We start from the raw sequence: 23,537 nt of genomic DNA, 5'->3' as shown, positions 1-23,537 counted from the left end.
CAGTTTGTAAAGGGGGAATGTTGTAATGAAGTTTTCCATCATCAAAAAAGGAGAAATTGATAATGCTCAGTGTAGTTGGTTTTGATGATTTGACAAACTCAGGGAACAGGTAGAGGACATGGTCCCTTTGAGGACACCTTGCTGATAATGACAACAGACAAATAGTATAAAGTAGATCCTGCCAAATCTGTAGGTTTGTGTGTACGCGGTCGAGTCCCTATACAGAAGGTCAGTTGTCTAACCAATACAAATCGTCCAACGCATGGTATATCATTGATATATACATTCTTTACAATCATTCTCATTTGTCTTTTTGAAATCACTAAAAAGAAAATATCCATTGAAGCTCATGCTCTTAAGTATCTAAAATTTGCTCTTGAAGAAGACCAATGATCTGATAGAGTTATCAGTGTTTTGTTCTTGTTTTAGAGTTGTAATTTTTTAATCTTAATCTTGTAAGGTCTACTCCTATTATGTAAAGGAAGTTAAATCAGTTCTTATTTCTATTTCATTTGTTTATTTTGTCAAAGTAACTAGAGCTAGTTATGGAGACCACCTGAACTCTAAATCATCTAGGAGGTTAGTGATTTAGGAAGCAGTAGAGTTATTGCTTCAAATCTGTAACTGAATTGTTACAAGGAGTGAAGAGGAACTGTGAGTACAATTCCTAGATTATAATAGCTTGTAATCTGAATCTTTGGCTCAGTTGTTCTAGTGAAATTTTGAACTGAAATCATGTGGGATAGATCGTGATTTTTCTCCCTTGAGCAAGGAGTTTCAACGTAAAAATCTTGTGTCTATTTTATCTTTCTGTTCCTTAAGTTTCTCCACTAATTTCTGATAAAGTTCTCGATCCCAACTGTTCTGGTGGAAGCATACATTCTAACAATAACATTATAACATTCCCATCATATATTTTCTTTCTTGAAAGAAGACAAATTTTCATAGTACTATACTGACTTCTTCTTATACACCCCTTCCCCTCATATCCGCCCCTGGGGAGAAGGAGAGGAGGAGGGGTGGGGGTGGGGGCTAAAATCAAAATTAGAAAAATAAACTTTGAAAATTTTCAACATGACTCAGTATGCACGTGCCACACACGTGTCAAAAAATTAATTAATTAAAAAATTATATGACATAACTCTACATATATGTGTAACACACGGGCATTTGGTTAAACTAGTAATACTGTCGCTTGAACCCTTCAAAAATATTGTCACACTCACATTGGGTCCTTTCAAGAATGCATATTTTTTTTGTAAGATCCGAAACACACTCGTATTTTCTAACGAATCCAAACAACATACTTTATCCATGGGAATTACTATCATGATTGTGGGAATAACAACTCCATATGACAGTGAAGAATATCACAAAGAATTTATGGAAGCTGGCCTTGATGAATGCTATGAGAAGCCATTAACAAAGGAGATACTTCAGGGCCTTATTGAGAAAATTTCCAACAAAGTTTAGAAAAATAAAGTGATCTTTTATTATTATAGCAACACAAATGTTATGAAATGTTTAAATGTCTGTATCAACATTTTGAAAGAAATAAATCACCTTATTATATGACTAAGACCATATATATAGCTCTTTAGTCATACAAAAGTACACATTTGGTGAGTATTAAAGATGTAGTAGACATGATTATGACTCTTGAAAAATGCTTCTAGGTGTATGTCCGGTCTTCAAAAAGTAGTGTATTTTTAGAGGAATCAATACGGGCACGACAACAGTTTTGGAGAGTGCGACCAACATAGTTTAGTATCATTTGAAACATGTTGATGTACCTTTAGTAAGGTTTCTGAGCCAGCAAAGTTTCTAAGAACTTCTCTGCATAATCCAGGCCACACTGTGTCTTCACAACGGGTAATATTGCAGGGACATCTAGATAGAATTCTGAAACAGACCCGTCGAGCTTGTCCCAACGTTTGAGTTGTTCACGTGCTGCTTTAATGGCTGCTCTTGTTGCACAATGGACCGAAGATGCCAGAAACAGCGGTGCTTCACCAGATGCTGCAAAAAAGTAATTTTATAATTTGTATGAACTGAAGACAGATTCAGAATTTGAAGTTTATATGTTCCTGCATTGAGCTCAAGTTAGTATACAATAATAACAAAGTTCACAAACAACTATTTATAGATATTTTGTGGATTTTTCTATATATCTATACAAAGTCTTGATAAAAGTTATTGCGTTCCTATGAACTCATTGATTGAATTCTAGATCCTGTGAATGAATGAATATACATGTACCGTGTTGATCCAAAGTGAGATTGAATGATTCATACCATTGGTGTTTTAAGATCACTTGAAACAGGTTTGCAATATTTTCCACTAAACCAAGTGAAGAATGTGTTTAAAAACTTTTCATGACGCTCATGGTTATAGAGGAACAAGCAAAGAACTTGGAGAACTTTTTTGACACAAGGGAAAGCGAAAGGAAATGAAGAAAGAGTTTTACTTTTGGACGAGAGAACACGTTTTTCGTGATGTCCACTGTTTACGAGATGAACATTGAAATTCTGGGGTATGTTGTCAATAGTCGGGATCTTGTACGTCCAAGTACTATTTGAGACCATTAACCCATCTTCGTTTGTAAGATATTCTTCGTGCATGAAAAGTCCGATTCCTTGTATGAAACCCCCTTCAATCTGCAGCAAGGAAAAGAAAAATAATCATCACAATTATGAACAATCTTGTGATCAAGAATCAGATAGTTCTGAAGTTTGGATGGCAGTTCGAGTGCATGATGCATCTCTTAATCGTATAAGCAAATTCTAGTTACAAAATCTAAAATCTGCGATGAAGGGAAGAACCTGTCCCAAATCAACAGCTGGATTCAAGCTCTGTCCACCGTCGTAAATAATATCCGACTGCAAAATGGTAGTCTCTCCAGTCAGAACATCTATCTCCACCTGAAAAAAGAGTTCTACTGTTAGTTATCCATATGAAGATATATTGGTTGCAAAATGGTCCACAATTGGAGTTTCCTGCCAAGTGTTGTGTACTCATATATATTGAAAATTGATAATCATTGCATACGATTAGCTTTCAAATTAACTTTCAAGATATCTTGGTGGTAAAATGGTAGACACACGAGACTCAAAATCTCATGCTTAAGAGAGTGGATGTTCAATTCCTCTTCAACACATAATATAGGAGCATTCTCAATAAGAGAGCTTGATCAGATCAGTATTGATATTCCGATATACTGATTCGATCCAAGCTCTTGGAATTGGAATATAAATTCAGCAGCGGGTCGCAAAATCTTAAGCAGGGAACAAGAAAAACTGACAGGAGCAACAAGTTTACCTCACTGACAGCAGCGCCGAAGGTCAAATATTTCAAAAATTCTGGCACATAATAAGAATTTGCTGCTAAGTTTATTGATTGCATTTGTGCCTGCAAAAGAAGAAAAAATGATTTCAAAATATGACTCTACAGCATTTTATCTTCATGACTAATTCAAATTTAGCATCTTTGGCATCACGAGTTCTGTTTGAACGAGGCGAAATATTTATAAGAACAAGGTAATCATTGATGCTAAGGCACCTCTTGCAACGAGAACATCTTAAGTATACAAAATCAGTGTGATTTCAAAAACCAATCCAGCAAACTGAAAGTGACTGACCGTGAGAAGTGTTACTTGCAGTGTTGAAATGTCGAAAACAAACCTGGAGAATCAGCGTTGGCCAATCAACAGAACCATTATTTTCGTGCAACTGTTTCTTCAGAGGGGTCAGTCTTTCAACCAAAACATTACAGCAAAGTCTAACAGCTGCACAGCTTGATTCTGATGTAGTGCTTCCATTCGTCACCCCACCTTGCACTACACTTAAGGTGTCTGCTTGTATGACTCGTACTTTCTCCACAAGGTCTTCGGCCCAACTACTTTCGATTAAACCGAGAGCATAGGCTGTCATCTGTCTAACCTTTGTCCATAGCCCTTGGCCAACTTCAACCCCTCCAACCTCCACAACAATTGATCCATCTTGGAGAATACTGACTTTTCCTGGGGTCGGTCGTTGCGCACCATTGTACACAATTGGAACTCTAGAAATACCCCTTTTCTTCCATGTGTTTTTCTGGTTGAACTGTTCTATCATCTTGCTTCGTTGGAAAAAGCTCGACGACACTGCCAACTTATCCATGATACTAGGCAATGTATATTCTCCTTCTTCTACAATGTTGTCATAGTATAAATTAAGGCTTTCAAATGTATGAACATTTTTATTTCTGACCAAGTCCACCTCCATAGACAGTAAACTTGCGACGTGCTCTATTATAGCTTCGGCAATATAAGATCCTTGCACCTCCCCAGGGCCCCGCATGATCGTTTTGCTGGTGAGATTTGTCTTACATAGTTTTATATCAAAAGATAAGGCACCCCAATCATATTTTTTTAGTGTGTTAATCAGATATGATGGCATGATTGGGCTCATATCAACTGTGATCCCAGCATTTATCAATATATCAAGATGTAATGCTGTGATCTTTCCGCTCGACTTGAATCCTACACTGTATGTTACTTTCATCGGGTGTCGTCCTCCTGTCATTATCATGTCACTATTCCGGTTGACATATATCCTGACAGGTCTTCTTAACTTGTATGCTGCTAGTGCACAAGCTGTGGAAACCTAAAATTATACATTAAACTTTAACATCAGTGTCAGAGAATTGTTGTTATAGATTCTTTAGAATGATTAAAACTATATGAAATTATATGTATGTAATGAGTAATAAAATACAATAATTATAAATTAATCTTTAAAAGTATGATACGAAATACCAACTGAGAGACGTATTTTAATGTTTAAACTTAATTCCTTTTAAGCAACCGTAAATTTTTAACTTTAGTAGTAGTTAGGAAACTTCCAATGAATTCACAAATATCTAATTTGAGCTCAATAAAAATATAGACTTACGACAATTAGAAATTCATAGAAAATTAAATCAAAGATGTGTAATAGAGAGAAATAACAAAAAAAAAAAACAAAGAAGAAAAAAATACAACATTCACATTCTTCTTAAGACTTTAATCATAACAATATAGATGAAAAAAGAGATACAAAATCAATACATAATTTTTCGAGTTCTTGTCAACGCCTTCTCCCATAACCAATAAAAATTCAAGAGTCATCTTCATCAATTCAAGCTAAAGCATGAAAAAAGTAGTACGATAATAATACAAGCTCTTCATTACTTTAACTATAGAAGGAAAATGATAATCTTGGGTAGGGGTCTCATGAAACAAAGAAGATGAATTTATATAGATAAAAATTAAAAAATATCAAAAGATTTCTTAAAGTTTTAAATTAAATATTTGGAGGTTATGAATATGAAAGGCATGAGAGTTACAGATATTAAAAATAACAATTGAATAAGTAATTAGATATGAGTTATGAAAATGAATATTAAAAGCAAATAAAAGAAATAAATAAATAGATTGTAATGGTTACTTATATGCTGTTTTTTCATCCGTCGTCCCAAATTCCTTTTTTTTTTTAAAAAGGAGTAGAAAAGTTACCAAAGTGACTGCTAGTGTTCTCTATGTATCAATTTTTTTTCCGTCAATGAGATGAATCTCATCTTGCATTTAATTAGTCAAATGAAGTTAATTACTGAATTAATATGATTCTTTTGTCTTAATTACTTCATTGTGTTAAGTAAATTGAAGAAGAGAAATTAAAACTAATACAAAAATGGGAAAAATTAAAAATATAAGTAATTAGTTTTTAAAAGAGCAAGATGATATGATTACTATTTATATTTAATTAATTAAATATTTCTTTTGTAACATTAACTGAAACAACATTCAATGTTGAAATTAAAATGAATTTACTATTTAATAATAATAATAATAGCAATAATAATAATAATATAATATAATATAATATAATATGTATATTAATGGTATTATTGTAATAATTCAACTTTATAGGGGTACTTTTTTTGTTCCCTTTTAGTAATATATGATGATATGATGATGATTTGTTTTTCAAATACTCACAGGCATTGCTCTGATAAACTTGCCCCCAAAGGCACCTCCAAGCCTTCTTGTAATTACGCGGATGTTGTGTTCGGGAACACCAAGACAACTGGCAATCACACGCTGCGCGTACTCAGGGGCTTGGCTTGAAGTATAAACAACCATGCAGTTGTCTTCATCTGGAATTGCGAGGGCTGTCTGTGTCTCTATATAAAAATGGTACTCGGAACCGAATCTTAACTGGAAAATTATGTTTGAACTTTTAGCAATACATCACCATCCAGGAATCAAATTTAAGAAACCATTGAAACAATGCTATGTTCTCATCCTCTTCAAAAATGCCATCAGGTGTGTCGAATTCTCCAAAAATAGTTATCCAATATGGGTACGACAATATTTTTGGAGAATCCGAAAAACACAAAACAAATGTGAACAGTAGAGAAAACAAAGGTACCTCAGCAGAGATAATTTTTTGATCAGCTTCAGCCATTCCTTTCGAGAAATCACCAATCTGTTCTGGATAATACGATGGCGGGATCTGGATAAAGCTAGATTTCTCAACAGCTTCCTCAACAGTTAAAATGGCCGAATCTATATTTGTAGTGTCGTATTCAACGAGGGCCGTTTGGGCAGCCACATCAGCAGACCTCTGACTGTCAGCAACCTATGGTGTTTCAACAACACAAGGAAAAAAGTTCGAATTTTTTTGGATTAAAGTGTATGAGAAATTAATGTTTCATAAAACCAATCTCAGCAGAAGGAAACTTGAAGTGCTCACCACAAATGCAATTCTGTCGCCAGCACATCGGGAGAGATCATCTGCAAATAAGGGCTCGGAGCCAAACGGTGTAACAGCTCCTGCATTTGCTCCTCCTGTTGGAATATCTTTATAAGTAATTATGGTGGTGACTCCATCGGTTAATTGATTAGGCTCGAGCTGAATTCCCTTGACACCAGCTAATGGTTTTGTACTGTAGATAAAGGCTCCATGCAAGCAGTTTGGTGGTGAAGGAATGTCATCTACATAAACAGCTTCACCTGAAAAATATTACATAAACCAGCACACCTGAAGTTCGGAATGTTGCAGACACAGATAAACTATTTTGTCTTTAAAAAATAAACATGGCAAGAGGAATACATGACAATAAGGACAACAAAAAAGGAGAAGAGTGAACAATTGGTCTAGAAATATACTGAACGGAAGCTCAAGCCTTGTCTCCAATGGAACATAAGTGACTAGGGAGGCAAGAGGAGGAAAAACTGATGAGGAAATTTATAACCAAAATACAATATAAGTTCTGCTGAGTATGCATTAACACCAAAGAATGGTAACAATGAGACTATAGTTGTACCAGAGGTGTCAAATGAATCCCAACACAATGTTTTATCCAAGCTGAGACAAAGTAAACTATTTCCTCAATCTCATATCTCCTAGAAAAGATTTTTCCTCCTGTACTTGCTGTTACTTTAGTAGTGTATATTTTCACTTTAAATATCAGTTATCAGTTTCAATATAACTATGTTGCTCAGACACTTCAAAAATGTTTTCCACCCCTGTCGGATCTGAAACGTACCTGTCAACATTTTTGAAAAGTCCAAACAACATAACTGCCTTAATGTCAAAAGGCCAGCACTCGAGGCCAGGAAAAATTGGTATGAAATTTTGGACTTAACATGCACAAGATGAAACAAAATATAAAAAGGTGATAACAAACCAGAAGCTTGCATGGCAGCTCCAATCTTCTTCAACGGTTCACCTACTGGAGAGTACTCCGTACTAAACTCCACGATCTGCTTAGAAGAAGATAGTAGTGTTTGTTCTCTCCCCTGACTAACGCAACCATCAGTACTACTTTCCGAAACTTCCTCAGCTGAGATGTCATTAATTCCGTCAAGTAAACCACGAAAAATAGAAGAATGAACATCAGTTAAGGGATAAAGAAACTCAAAAACATAACTGACGGCCAAGCTTGATCTGTACTCAGGGTGTAAAGTGCCATCTTCCGGTACCACCGCTAGTTTGACTAATTTAAGTGCTTCATACAAAACATGTACGCTTAACATTTTCCCAGCTAGACATTCTTCTACCTTTTTAGCCCTTATTGCATGTTTTGTTCCATAAGCACCAAACGCCAAATGGATATTGTTTATCAGGACGCCATTCTTGGAGTGAGAAACATCAGCCTGGAACGCAGCATTTACATATGCTAATGCATTCCCGTAAGGTCGTGGAGCAGCTCGATAAGTTTCAAACAAAAATCTAGAATGAGTTTGGAGAGAACTTTGATCATTCTTGAATGGGATGCAAACACTTAGAAGAACAGTTTTTGAGTCCAGCGGTGGTCTCGATAATAACTCCTCCCATGTGAGGTTTTCAAGTCCATGACTGGTCATCAAGCTAACAGTAGCACAAAGCCCGAGAAGTAATGTAGCGATATCCGAAGGAAAACCATTCTTCTGTGCCATAACCAAATTTCCTCCCACACTAGCAGAGTTTCTGACAAATGGTGAAGCAATCTTCTCCATGTGGTCAGCCAATTTTTGGGACACCAACTTCCCATATGAACCAAAATTGATATTACTTTCCTCTTTCAAGACTGAAATGAATTTAGAGATAGTCACAGTTGCTCCGACTTCAATACCCATCTGATCTCTTTTGATGATTGAGAGTTCAGGAATGTGCCTGAGATCAACATAATGATCATATCTCTGAGTTTCCTTATAATAACCTGTGCCTGTATTTCCAACGACGAGTTTAAAGCTCGCACCATTTACCGTCACATTGAAGTTCAACAAGCTCCATAGCTCCTTAATGGAAACAGGACTGTACCAAGGGTACCTTGAGGAGTCCAAATTCGTGTCGGATTCACTTTTCAAGAACTCAGGATATGTACTGAAATTCTTGGTTGGATCATAGGGAGGTAATTTACTTATTTTCATTTCCTTGGAATCTCCCTTTTTCCAAAAAGAATTGAACCCCAAATCCTCTATATCAATATCAGCAGCAAAAGTCTTGCAGGCATCAGCAATGGGCCGGTAGCCGGTGCACCGACAAAGATGTCCTGCTATGGACTTTTCAGCTTCAGATGAAGTAAGCCTAGAAAATCCTGGTGGAGGATCGGGTTTGTTTCCTTTATCGGCGTTGACAAGAGCTGAGAAAAGTGACATGCACAGGCCAGGAGTGCAAAAGCCGCATTGAGAAGCATGGAAACCGGCAAACCTTTCATGAATAGAGTGAAAACCATCTCTGGTGTTCCCAAGGCCTTCACTTGTAGTAATTGCACAACCATTTAAACTGCAAAGAAGTGTAAGGCACGAACTCACGCTAAAATCTTCCACCTTTTTAAGCTTCGGATCATACTTTGAGATCAAAACAACGCAAGCCCCACAACCACCTGTAACCATACAAATAAGTTATGTTCCTTCTGAACCCAAATACTTAATCAGATTATAGACGGACGACGAAGAGATATACCCCTCTAGAAGACTAATGAAGCACTATTTCATAGTCTAAATGAAGTCAGCAAACAAGGAATATGATATGTCATTTAACATGTATTTAACATTGAAAAACTATAAAAGCTAGTCATTTTACTTCATTGTACCACAAAAGTAATACCACACTCGGAAGCTGCAGAAGTTAGCTTAGTATGTAAATCAATTACATATGGTGAAACCTTAAGACTCCATTTTTGCTATTGTGAAGATATGACACTTGAGCCTAACCACCATTCATTCCCCAACCAACATGAGAGTCTAACCTGCCCTAACAGCTATATTGATTAGTTGCCTTAACTCTTAAGATTTAGACTAGATGAAAAGAAAGGACATATCGTGAATTATATGAACATGATATGAAACAAAAGGGGTCGGGCCACACGCTCCGTGGCAAGATATATATGTTGAGGGGACGGGTCACACGTTCTGTGGCAGGTTACATGGACAGAAATGTCCCCCATGGGTTTCGGACTATAATTTAGCGGATGTGTACCGATAGGACAGACATGCATCATCTCATTGTATTTCATCGCATTTTGTTGATATTTGTGAATTCGTGTTTACCCCTTTATTGCTCTGTATATGCTGAACTTGACTTGATATGATTCATCGATGAGACTATTGATGAGTATTCGTGGACTGTATTACTGTTATTATTATACAAGTGGAGAGTTGGGCTGGTTTTATGCAAGTTGTATTTAAGGAGGTTCGGTTGGGAAGATAGGAATACTTGTATTTATTGAACTTTGCTTAGTTTTAGTTATCCACTTGTTGAGTACCGTGTTGTTTGGTACTCACCCCTTGCTTCTACACTTGTGTAGGTTGTGAGCCCGGACCTTCTTGATCTCTTAGTGTTCTCTACCACGTCTGAGGCTATCATCTCGAGTGTTGAGGTAGCTGTTACATCCATCTAGCGGACACCTCTTACTCTTTTATTATGTTTTAGTCCTATTCTAGAGACAAAGACATTGTGATTGTATTCTCTTTCGTATTTCGGGAATGTATTAGTGGCTTGTACACCTGACAACCAGTTTTGGGAGATTTTGAGATTATTTATTTGTTTTTGACTAAGTTAAACCTTGCTTTATCTCAATTACTTCCGCATTTACTTTTCGTTGAGTTTTAGGCTGACTTATCTCGATGGGTTGAGATGAGTGTCATCACACCTGGATTCGGATCGTGACACCCATTCCCCCACTATACTAAAATCATTAAATAATTCCCTCAATTCCTACACTTTACAAAAATTCTCAATTCTGATACCAACACAACACAACTCAACAATTTCCCAGCAATATTATATATGATATACACCTACCCAATTCCAATTCCCTCAACCTATCGACCCTGCCACCGCAATTTCCCATAACCCATTTGTTCCCTTCACGCGTGCAACACACCAACAAACTCTAAAATTATTCTCAAACCAGTCCAAAAAGGCAATAAAAAATAATAATAATAAAAAAAAAAAAAAAATTATTTCATATTATTTTATTCATCTGCTCATTCCGTATTAGTTTATTTTTTCGTCCATTCCGTATTATTTTATTCATCCGCCCATTCTGTATTATTTTATTTTTCTGCTCATTCCGTATTATTTTATTCATCTGCCCATTCCGTATTATTTTATTCATCTTCCCATTTCGTATTATTTTATTTATCCACTCATTTCGTATTATTTTATTCATCTGTCATTCCGTATTAATTTATTCATCTGTCATTCCGTATTATTTTATTCATCCGCCCATTCTGTATTATTTTATTTATCTGTCCACTCTGTATTATTTTATTTATCCATCCATTTCGTATTATTTTATTCATCTGTCCATTCCCTATTATTTTATTCATCCGTCCATTTCTTATGATAAAAATGTATTTGTGCTTTGTGCTTAAGATTTGAAATTGTGTTCCCTTCTTGTGTTAAACATCACGAACTCGAAGAATGATTTCATGTTTGGATTACATATTTGTAGGAAGCCAATTTATTTGTTTATTTCCCCCCTGCATCCTAAGTTGATGGTCATTTGGTAGCTTTATTTGATAAGAAAGTTTTAGTTCATGTATGCATATTGCTTAGTTAGAAATATTATGTAGATTATATGTTTTTATCTAAAAAAAAAATATAAGTAAATAATTGACCATAGGCATGCTATGTGGCTTCATTCTTTATCCCTATCCTATAGAAATGTAAATTTGTCGTTTTTTAATGTTTTGTTAGTTTGGCATTTAACTATAGAAGTGTAAGTTTGTAGCTTTTTTTTTTCTTGTCCTGTTAGTACGGCAATGTAAAAAAAAAAAAGGGCTAAAATTCTTAGGGCCTGACGTTTTAAAGCTCGAATTTAAAGAATGATTTTAGTTTATGATTAAATACTACATGAATCAGTTTTGGTTCCAAATTGATATTAACTTCTTGTCTGTCTATGATAACAAAGCTTCAGCTGATGCATTTCTGTATAATAATAATAATTAAAAAAACCTATTAATCATGTGTTTTTCTCTCATAAAATATAAAGTCATGATTGCAAAGACAGTGCATATAACTTCCCTCTATATTACTACTAAAACCACAAAAAATGTGATGTTTAAAGCATACAGCTTCCTGTTTCTTTTTAGTATAGATATATATATGTATAAGTTTTCTGTTAAGTTCTTTTATTTTGGCATGCCTCTTTCAAAACCTTTAAGAAGTAATTTTATTGTGGTTTAAACGTGATGAAACTTGAGGTTTATCTTATGTGTAAATGATAACTGTGTTGAGTTGGTTCTAAAGTCGTTAAACACGAAATGGGTATCTTCTCCAATGCTTGCATATATTTTTATTTTATTGTTATTTTTTATTTTTGTATTCAAAATCGTTATTTGTGGTGACTTTACTTGTCTAGATGTATTCTTACTCAATATCTTCTAAAGTTAATTGACTCCATCTCTGTCCAAATCAGAGAAGCGATCAATATACGCATTTTGGCTCGAGTCTATAGTGATTTGCTCACTCCAAAAAAAAAGAAGAAGAAATCCATCACTTCCTCTTCACTTCAAAGATTTATATTTTTATTTCATACATACATATGTTGTTATCCCTTGGTTAATGTTTTACATATTTTTGCACTTATATTTATGCTTGCTTTTATTTGTGTTTGAATTTGTACAAACCCAACTAAGAACGATAGTAAGATGTAGTAACTCGTCTATCCATCCTTTAGATATTGGGTTTAGTATATTCATTCGGAATGATGCTTTTAGTTGTGTTTTATTTACTTAACTTACTTCTTTTAATTTTGAAAGCATAAGAATGTGAACTTTTTTTTCAGGTAGATATATATCTGCTTTTTAATTTATTTTTGATAAATTATTAGCTTTTAAACTATAATGTTTTTTTTAAAAAAAAACAACTCCGAGAAACAGATTTTTGATGTTAAAAATATAATTTTTGAGAGCTTTAAAGTGAAGCAATTTAAATATCAAAAAATTGATTTTGAATGAAGATACACCATTTTTTAGCACACTTAAATGCAGATTTTTTTTTTAGTATTAAAAACATTGACATGCTTAAAGTTAAAAACGCAACTCTTTTGGAAAACCTTAAACAAGTCGATTTGAAGATGAAATACAACCTTTAAGTGGACAAAAAATATTTTTTAGGCAAAAATGCATATGATATATTGCTGAAAATTTGACCTCTTTAGTTTTAAGAAACTCTTTTCTAACTAGTTTTATGGAAAAAAAAAATTCAAATATATTCGATTTGCCATCTGTTTTCAAAAGCAAAGATCCAATAAGTTATATGCATTCTCTCAAGCTCTTTGACTTATTAGAAAAATCAAGTCTTAACCAATTTAACTTTTTAAAAAAAAAAATTAAAAAAAAAAAGTTATGATAAATATTAATATTTTCCTAATTTTTTAAAAATAATATATTTTATAGTCCTCTATTAATTAACCTAAGTTTGGTCGTTTTTAACGAATCTTAAAAGATGCTTAACCCCTTCCCTTTAGGATAACTAAAACTCTTACCTAGAATCACATAAGTTAAGTAAACCACTAATTGGAGTTTATTTTTAGTATTACATTAGTGAATTTATATAGGTATCCTAATTTACCTTTAAAAATAATTAGGTGGCGACTCCCTAAGTTAAATATTTTAGGAATTGCCAATATGTTGTACACCATTTGACCTCGAATTAAAATGAGATATAACACACTAGATATTTCTTCCTATTTCTCCAAGCCTTGACGGACAGAATTACTCAATGCTGTGTTGATGGCATAGTGGGAGATAACAAGGTACCCCTGAAACTAGTCGAGACACACAAACGGGCTTGAACACCACGGTTATTCAAAAAAAAAACATTCATATACATGTAACAGAATGGTGAAAGAAAAGAGAAGTATTACCTTCACCACAACCAAGCTTAGGACTCTTGAAACAAGTCTCAGAGCGCAAGAATTGAAGCAAAGTTGTAGAAGGATCAACACATGGCAGCTCAAACCTCTCTCCATTAACTGCAAACACCAAATTCCCCTTTTTCTGTCTTTCCTCCATTAATACAATAGCCTCCTTAAATCAAAATTCTTTGGTTAGCTCCTTAATAAAAAATGTTGTCTTTTTTCTACTTTCTAGTTGAAAAATATCAGAAGTGAAAGAAGAAACGGTTATTCCTGTATCAAAGTCAGCAAATCAGAAATAATAAAGATGAAAATAAAAAACAATATTTGAGTTCACAGAATTCACTGTGTGTCCTTAAGGAATTTAATCTCTTCATTGTACCCGAGGTTATGAATTATTTTCTTCTAAGATAAAATAGATAAACTATTAAAGAAATAGTGGTACCTTACACTTCAATAATTTCAGTGAACTCAAAAGCCAGCAACAAAATCACACAAAGACTCAACTTTGTTTATAAGAAAATATATGTAAAAAAGGAAGAAATTCGATGTTCAAAAACCTCTATTTATAGACAACAAAGGGTATTATGAACATGTGCTTATTGTGCCTTATCAGAAAAGTTACAACATTTCACAAAAGTCGCAACTCTTCAAAAAAGTCGCAACATTTTGGAAAAGTCACAACCTTTCGAAAAGTCACAACCTTTCGAAACGATCATAACCCTTTAGAAAAGACACAACCTTCTGTAAAGGTCACAACTTTTTATTTTTCATTCACTCCTTTAAAACTCAACAAAAACAAGAATCTTGAATTGTATTGGTTGTCCAAAAACATGACTTTTTTAACACAAAACCTTCTTGAATCAAAAATTATTGGCTAGCTGAAACACTGAAGCAATTAACTTTGACACATACCCTTTATCAAAAATCTTATCTTTTTCAACTTTTTTTCTACCTAATGAGCTGAAAAATATCACAACTGCAAGAAAGAGCAACTATCTTATGCATGATGTTTTATACAAGTTCTAATGTGGATGACTGAGAAAGATTTAATCAATTTAAACCACTCACGTCACAATCATAATCATAACACGTGCTTTACATGTTATGATTTATAGATAAAATTGAAATATTCTTTGTGCTTAACATGTGCTTTACAGGAGCGCTTTTATTTTATTTGAAAGTCAAATATTGTGTGTTCGAAAGATATTTAGGGCTCGTTTGGACATGGATATGAAATTATAAGATAAAGTTAAAATTTTGTTAATTTGGATATATGATTTAGACTTTTTATGTTGTATGTTTTCTCATAAACATAAAAATTTCATAAGTTGTAAAACTATCAAAATTGTTTCAATTATTTATACAATCTTACCAAATAAACAAAAGTTTATAAAATCGCAATATACATTATCACAAAGTTATTCTAAAAAAAGACATTTATTGATTAAACCTTAATTAATTCAATTAAAAAATAAAATTTGAACATAAGTTATAGTGTTCAAGTTGTTAGTAGCTAAGAAAATTATTTTTTGCAATTAATGACATAGATTATAGTGATTAATCTTCTCCACTCAATATAATGATGAATTTTTTTTAATTATTATTATTATTAACATTGATTTGAATGAAGTAGTAATAAATTTGATAAAAATAATAATGAATTTGGTGAATATAAATGTTAAACTAAGAATTGATTTGAAGTAAAAATAAATTTTATATTGGAGAGAATAATCGTTATATGATATATAAATGGTTTTAAAAGTAATGATATGAATTATAAATTTTATTGATATATGAAACAAATGGCTAGTTGATATATATAAATTAAAGGGTCAAAATCATCCCCCCCCCCCCCCCCCCAAGTTTGGTTTAAAAATCAAACTCCCCCCAACTTCACAACAATAATCATTTCCCCCCCTTTATCCTAATTAATTTTTCAAAGTGCCTATTTTACCCTTTGTATTATCAACCTTCGTCTTTTTTTTCCTTCTTCAAAATCATGATTTTTTTATTCTAGCTAACAAATTTTCTATTAAAAAAAAATATTTTTTCTATTCGAAAAAACTAAAGTAAAAAAATCCTAATTGAATATATATAAATTATTGACGTTCTATAATGAAATAAATGAGTAGAGTAAAAAGTGAATATTTTAATAATAATCAAAACTCTAATGTATACTATTTATCTTTCTTAGTCTAAGTATTTATAGATTTTTATTTAAGTACATTAAAATTATAAGCAGAATAATTTTTTTATCAGTTTGTCATTAAAATTTATGTTATTATTTATGATTATTATTTTAATATTACATGCATTTAATATGTTAATGTATATAAATGCATGTTTCAATTCTCTCTTATTTTTAAATGTTTGAATAGATAAACGATTTTTGTTTGTCAATAATGAAGTATTTTTTAAATTAAAAAATAAAAAATTACTTATCATATAAATAGATAATCTTTTAATTATTTTTATAGGATATACCTTTATTTTTATTAAAATTTTGTATTATTTTTGAAATACATTTAAAAGCTATGATATTACCTATTATTTTTATTTGTATAAATAAATGGTGGAAGATAGAAAATTAAGGACAAAATACACATTTCATGGGATAAAGAGGGGAAAATGATTATTGTTAAAAGTTTGGGGGGGGGGGGGTAATTTGATTTTTAAACCAAACTTTGGGGGGGGGGGGGGGAGGGGAAGGGATGATTTTGACCCATAAATTAAATATGGGTTATTTTTATAAAATATAAACTTGTGGGTCAGTTTTTATATTTAAAAAATCTCATATCATAATTTGAAATTCCCAAATCATGATTTTTGATGAATTTGGAATTTCATCTCATCATATGAAATCATGAGATGAATTCAACATAAAATCGCATGTCCAAACGCTGATTTTATCTAATGGCCAAACGCCTACCCAGTATATTTTTAGATAGGAACTCTATTTTTTAGCATTACAATATAACAACATATCATGGAAATAAAAATTGGGGTAAATGCACAACTTTTCTCTCGCTCTGATTATTTTATCCATTTTTTGTATTTATTTCTTCTTTCTTATTTTTTATTTCTTTTTTACTTTTATCTAATTAACTAGAAAACCGATGATCCATTATAAATGATTATAAATGATTTTTTTATAGTTATTTTGTTAGAAAAACAGTCAGACATATAGCTGTATGTTTATATTTAAATTTGACTTTTTCTTTGTTTTAACTTTCTTTAAAGATATTCTTGCTTCTGTTTCAATTTGTTTGACTGAGTTTCATTTGACATTGAATTAAAAAAAAATTATTATCTTAAATTAAAGATATATTTAATGTATCAAAATATTATTTGAAAAAGACATTATTTTTAAAATGAATAATAGAGTAAAGTAAGATAAACATATTAAAACAAACTAAGTGTAAAAATATTAAAGTAAACTTGTAATAGATTTCCTCAGACTTCATTAAACTTTCAATACTACTAGAAAATATGAAATTAGTTACGAAATTTATTGGTAGTCCTTAGCTAAATTATCACTAAATAGCTCTTAGCTAATTGAATTTTCATATAATCCATCGCTAATCTATAACTAAATGAGATTCATATGAGATTTTTGTTGTTTAGCTACAAAATTTTGTCCATCTCTAATTTCTTATTTCTTTTTAAATAAATTTGATCATTAAAGTTTTGAATAATTGGTTTTCACATAGGGTGGGGTTGATATGAAGCTATCGTCTCCTTCATTCATTATACCATGTTATAAAGTTGAAAAGTCTCTATCATATCATAAATATTATAAATTAAAAGGTAAGAAAGTGAAAAATCATAAGATTATGAGTGTGTTTAGTATAAAGAAAAATTATTTTAATGTTCGAATTGACCAATTTTTTTCAAAAAATATTTTAAAAATAAATTTCATGAGAAAAATAACTTTCGAGCATTGGCCGAGCTACATAGAATAAAGGGTGGTCAATTAAACACCATTAATTGAAAGATTATATCTTGTATAGAGATTATTATATTGTATATATAGATTAAAAAATATTTTTATACATACATATTAAGTTTTTGAATGTCCTGAACGAGAAATTTCTGATTTCGCCATTGCTTTTGAGAGAAAACTAATTTCATAAATGACATTTCATATTAGTTTTTTCTTTTCATTCCCACTCCCACAAACCCCATCTCCACAAGGCACAAACCCCAATCTCCACCCCACCTCCACCTCTTTTAATATTTTGTCTAGATTATATATAAATATTTTTAGAATAAGTTTTTTTGCTTATATAGCGCAGACATCTTATAAAACTTTCAAAAATTGAACGATTATTTTGTTCTTTAATTAAGCATTATTTTAAGAACACTTAAATGCAAAAATGTAATTATACAATCTGTAAACTTACTGCAATCTTTTCAATTCATTGAATATTTTTTATTTTCCATTGTTTATTCAATGTTCTTACATTTGAGTTTCCAACTGTCATTTGATAAACATTTAATATCAATTTCATGTAATTTTTTTCACTTCTTGCCTAGGGACCTTTGATTTAATGTAGAAAAATCACTTTAATATATTTTTATATCAATAAAGTCTCTCTATTTAAATTTTATATCCTACAAAGTCACTCCAATCGAAAGATCATAAAAATGAAGAAATCACATCCTGTCCATACCTGTTTACGAAATTCAATATTATTAGTTCGATTAATTTAAATTCTCATTACATTTAAAATAAAAAATACTTTCTATAAAAAAAAAATCAATTTCCAATTTTAAAGCTAAAATATCTAATTAAAAATAAAGAAATAAGGTCTCACACATCAGACCTCCTTATCTTTTGAGTTGTCATTCCACACCACAGCTCATGGAATTGATTGTGACTTGTGATCTCCTTATCATTCCACACCACAACTCATGGAATTGGTTGTGACTTGTGATCATAAGCTCAATTATTGGACTGAAAATCTTTGTTCATTAAAAACGTGGGATGAATATCTTTAAAAAATCAAAATAAAATTTAAAAAAATCTCTTCCTTTTTCAAAGAGTATTTGAATTTATTTATTTGTTTCATGTTAATTTTTTTATCACGAAAGCTGCCTTCACTTACTTTTATCTGAATTAGTTTCTGCTCACGTGCAAATATTCTTTATTGATTAGTATAATATTTTTTAAGTACGTGCTAAGTTGAAATAAATTATAAATAAAAAAAATACAAGTTCTAACTGATGGAATGTGATCTTTATCTTAGTTTACATGAGTATTGAACTCAAAGATGACTGAGTGTCTTATGAATTTGTGATATTTTCATATATTGTGTATTAAAATTAAAGTCCCCTCCTTTTTGGAGAACAATTTTTTTGCAAAAAATTCAAAAAGGCAATTTTTTTTTAGATGAAATCAAAAGGGTAAACACGCATGAGGCTTTGCAAAGCGCAGAGCACCATGGAAAGTAGGGACCCTTGCAACTTACATTAAATTGTGCCCCCCTCCCCCTTATTCATTCTGCCCACCTAGCCGACCCCAATTCTTATTTCCTAATTAATATGTATTTAGTTTTAGTTTACATTTTTTATTTATTCGATTGAATTAATCAAGTTAGTGTTGAAGAAAAATATATTTAATTTACATAAATCAAAATTATATTTTATTTTTTTCTTTAAATATCTTTGTCTTATTTTCCACATTCTACTAAAATAATTTAAATTATTTTCATAAAATTATTATTTTTATACTAATTAAAATTATCGTTAAATTTTTTATAGTGTGCAAAAATTATATATTTATTTTTTCTTGTTATATTAGATTTTGTGTTATTATTTTTTAGATTGTTAATTATTGTGATTTATAGTTATTTTATTAACTTTATTTTCAAAAAATAATTTAAAATTAGGTCAACAAATAAAATAGTGATATTTATTTCAAGAATATCACAATAATTAACAAATAAATAATTATAGCTGTTGACCATATTGTGCATTTATGTGACCATATGCAAGAACATGTTTGAAGAATATCAAAGAAAAACCAAGAATCTGGAAAATTGATTTGTGGTGTCCAAATACTTCAATTTTAAAACACAAGCTTTATGTCACGATCCGTTCTATGCTTCCACAGGTCAACCAGAGTCGAGGATCCAGATATTGATTGCAGTTGCTTGATTTCCTTGTTGTGCCCTATATTGCTCTTTTTGTGTGGTTTTAGGGTTTTCATACCCATACTATCACGATTCAAAATCGGGCCATGATGGCCTACTACAACCCATCAAGTAGGCAAGCCTAAACCTAAGGACACAAATTTGCGGAAGACCACAATTTAAGTATAATGATAATAATAAAGGATGCCAGGAATAATATATAAGAAATGGGCTATATCATAAACCTGTAGTTCAATACAAAATATACAAAAGAGGCCTGAAAGTGACCAGGAAGACAAACTAACACAAGCCCAAATCCCTGGATCTAGTATCACCTACAGAAAGGCCATATATACAAGAGAACTGACTAAGCAAAATGCAAAACATAAGTCAGTACAAAAGAGGGAAAACAACAAGTCTTAGATGCCACGAGCTCATCACGATCCAATTCGGTGATAGCCAAGGGAGATCCAACTCTCAGGGAATGTGGATCGTACTAGGAGCTGCATCAGAAAAGATGTAGAAATGTAGTATGAGTAACAAAATATGGGGTACTCAGTAGGCATCATAGGCCGACCGAGCTCAGAAAGATCATATATATATATATAAGCAACAAGAAAGTTATAACAGGGTCTAAATAGAAGTTAAAAGCAACCCAAACCGCGAACAAGTATAAAACAAGAATCAAGTTACCACAACAACTGCCACACAATCCATAACTCACGCAAAACCAAGTGCAATGCGTATGTAACCAATGCAGAATGAATGCAAAAATTTCTGGAGTTGTCTCACCGACTGTCCTGCGGACCCCTAAGACAACTGTAGAGCCCCACCTCAGCTTATCAGAAGAGTAAAACCCGAAATTTAATTTGTGGCCTCCAGAGCTCATCATCATATGCATTATCAGGTGAAAAGTGTACTTTCCTCAAAAGACCCAGTTTCCATCGGTAAAATCAGTCAAAAAATGTTATCTCGCTCCCTAGGAGCTCAAATCCATAGAAAAGTGTAGTATATCTCAAAAATAGCTCAAACCCCATTTATTTTCAGAAATTAGATGTAAGAATGCCATGATTATGCTTATGCACCAATACAACCCAATCAATATTTCAAAACTATCCAACTCACCCATATAACTAGGTAATGCACCCACCACAGCTCAAAGGTACTAACCTAGCAATCCAAGCTCATGGGCTTAGGCCCAACAGTTCAATCAAAATGGGAAATAAACCGCATCATAGCACAAAAAGGGCACACAACCCAAATGTAACAAAAAAATGCATACAAGCTAAGCTTCATACCACATAGGAGCAGTATAAGGATCTAATCAATCAAGCCAATAGTCACCCTAAACTAAGGATCGGAGGCTAAAACACTATGCTAAATACCTGGAAATGCCCAATGAATCTTACTAAGGATCAAACATACCTATAACATATTCCTAATACCATTCTAACCATCAAACTACTCAAATATATACATAACCAACTAGGCCAACTCTAAAAAGATAAGCCATAACCTACCTCGAGGCCGAAACTGCACTCAAACCTTTAAACGGGTGATTTTCCTTTCCGAAGAACCTCGAATTGCTGTCAAGCTATCAAAAATAGAACGAGCAAGTCAAAACAAATCTAATGATACCCATATTACAATTACAAAATTTGGATTGAAAATGGGTCAAAAATTGACCCTCAAATTGACGTTATAGAATTATGAAACAAAACCATCATAATGTTCTTCTTGAAATAAGGATTACATACCCAAACATTGGGAAAAAATGGAGTTCAATTCAAACCTCAAATAGTTCAAATACCATTCTTTGAAGACTAGAAATCAAGGGATTTGAGGTCAAGAACGGAAATAAATCATGAATTTGAGACTAGGACCAAGTTAGGAAAAGGAAATGGAAGGTAAATACCTTTGAATCACGTTATTCAGTCAAGAAATGGGAGAAATCACCTTGGTTCGATCTCTCTTCAACAATGGATATTATTTTGAGAAAAAGAGGAAGAATGGGAATTAAATCCCAGCGATTATCGCAAAAGCCAAGAAATGTTCACTTAAACGAAGAGAAGTTCACAAAAGCGAACCCCACCCAGAGGCGCTTGTCTCTAAAGCGACATCCTTGTCGCAAAAGCGACCACCGCTTAAGTGATAGGCTGGTCGCTTAAGCGACCCCCGTCCCAGGGATGGCCTTCGCTAAAGAGACACCTTGGTCGCAAAAGCGGCCATCGCTTAAGCGACCAAGGATCGCAAAAATAATTGCACCAGAGGGCTGAACTTCTTTTTTGAGCATTAGGCTCACGATAACTTTCAAGTACACCTCTCAAAAGAGATATAGACGATTGTTAGCAGTATATTTTACCCAACTAAGAGTCGAGGTCGAACCCATAGGGAATAGGTTGAAACAAGTTCTATTAGCTATCAATATTCAATTGTAGTTTTTACTTCCCAAAAAATAAAGATGCATAAAGTAAAATGGGGGATTTTGTTGTTTAACTTGATAATCACTTAATGATGTTTTAGCAAAGTAACTAAAAATTACGTTGTGAACACTATGAGAATTTAGCTAGGATTGTGTTCCCCATGACATGTAACTTAATAGACAATTTGTAGTCATGATATCGTTCAATGCGTTGCATGCAAAATCTAGCGAGTTAGGTAACATCTAATTCACCACCCGGTTCTTCTTAGACGTATCCCATTCATCTCATCTTGGTCTTAGAATGTATGCTTTACTAAGCCTCGCTCTAGATCTCAAAGTACTATCTCTTTTTGGTCTTAAGTAACTTAGATGAAGTTTATCCCTTCTTTCGAAGTCAGACTCTTCGAATTACTATTGTGATATTATTTTCCTAATTACTACCTCTCTCCCGGGAAAACAATGAATATGGGAAAATTCTTAATGTGTGCACTCACTAAGAAAGACTTTTAAATAAAGAAATCACAATACATGCAAAAACAAATCACGAATAGCAATCCTACATCTTGCCTATTTAATTAAGTCATCATGGTTCCCACAACCCTAGTTGTGAGCTTAGCTGCTCATAATTATAAGTAAAAGAACAAGACTTTTTATAGAATTCATGAATAAATACCTACGAGAATGAAGAAGTAAACCTTGAATCAAATACATGAACCACATATCAAGAATGAAAATCTCACAGGTCTAACTTGTGGGTTAGCCAAACTGGTAACACGGATCGTGAACATCTCCCGTGAACCGAACAATGAACCATAAGCTGGTCCATTGAATTAGACTTAGAGAAGGCATAAAAACTTACCTGGGGATTCATGGATAGCTAAACTCTGTGAACAATTACACAAACCATAAACCCACCCGTAAACCTAAAGCTTTCATGCTCTCACACAACGGGCTGTGGTGTTATACACGCCTCGTAGACTGATTCGTGGTGAGGTGCCTTAGGTCAGTTCCTGACTCTTTCTCATTTGTTGGGTACCTGCACTTGCAAAACACACTGTATACTATAACGATCTCAAATAATAAAATTTATCCTATCTAAAACC

The 23,537-nt window shown here is 32.7% G+C and overlaps 1 protein-coding gene across 2 annotated transcripts; it reads right to left on the bottom strand.

Moving 5' to 3' along the window:
• Nucleotides 1-1,468: 1,468 nt before the first annotated feature.
• LOC129903294 (abscisic-aldehyde oxidase-like) lies at nt 1,469-14,894 on the bottom strand. 2 transcript variants are annotated; one of them, XM_055978803.1, is made up of 11 exons: nt 14,791-14,894; nt 13,885-14,047; nt 7,711-9,390; nt 6,774-7,033; nt 6,450-6,659; nt 6,017-6,235; nt 3,681-4,643; nt 3,319-3,408; nt 2,823-2,921; nt 2,468-2,657; nt 1,469-2,019 (listed from the first exon to the last, which is right to left on the bottom strand). In XM_055978803.1, the coding sequence occupies exons 2-11, from the start codon at nt 14,030-14,032 to the stop codon at nt 1,796-1,798; spliced, it is 4,083 nt and encodes a 1,360-aa protein (XP_055834778.1). In that variant the 5' UTR covers nt 14,033-14,047; nt 14,791-14,894; the 3' UTR covers nt 1,469-1,795. The 2 variants fall into 2 exon arrangements, with proteins under 2 accessions (XP_055834778.1, XP_055834779.1); XM_055978804.1 differs by having other exon boundaries at nt 13,885-14,044; nt 14,791-14,888.
• Between the last annotated feature and the right edge of the window lie 8,643 nt (nt 14,895-23,537).

The sequence above is a fragment of the Solanum dulcamara genome, chromosome 9, assembly GCF_947179165.1.
Source record: "Solanum dulcamara chromosome 9, daSolDulc1.2, whole genome shotgun sequence".
Classification (NCBI taxonomy): Eukaryota; Viridiplantae; Streptophyta; class Magnoliopsida; order Solanales; family Solanaceae; genus Solanum; species Solanum dulcamara.
Note: the sequence above shows the minus strand (reverse complement) of the source record. Positions and strands in the feature narration are given on the sequence as shown.

What these genes read in the sequence shown, in the direction of transcription:
- LOC129903294 (XM_055978803.1), bottom strand. Translation starts at nt 14,032, where the DNA reads ATGGAGGAAAGACAGAAAAAGGGGAATTTGGTGTTTGCAGTTAATGGA. An exon ending in AGTTTATCAGAGCAATGCCT is followed by an intron (nt 4,644 to 6,016) that starts GTGAGTATTTGA and finishes GTATAATTTTAG; the next exon opens with GTTTCCACAGCTTGTGCACT. An exon ending in GGCCAACGCTGATTCTCCAG is followed by an intron (nt 3,409 to 3,680) that starts GTTTGTTTTCGA and finishes CTTCTTTTGCAG; the next exon opens with GCACAAATGCAATCAATAAA.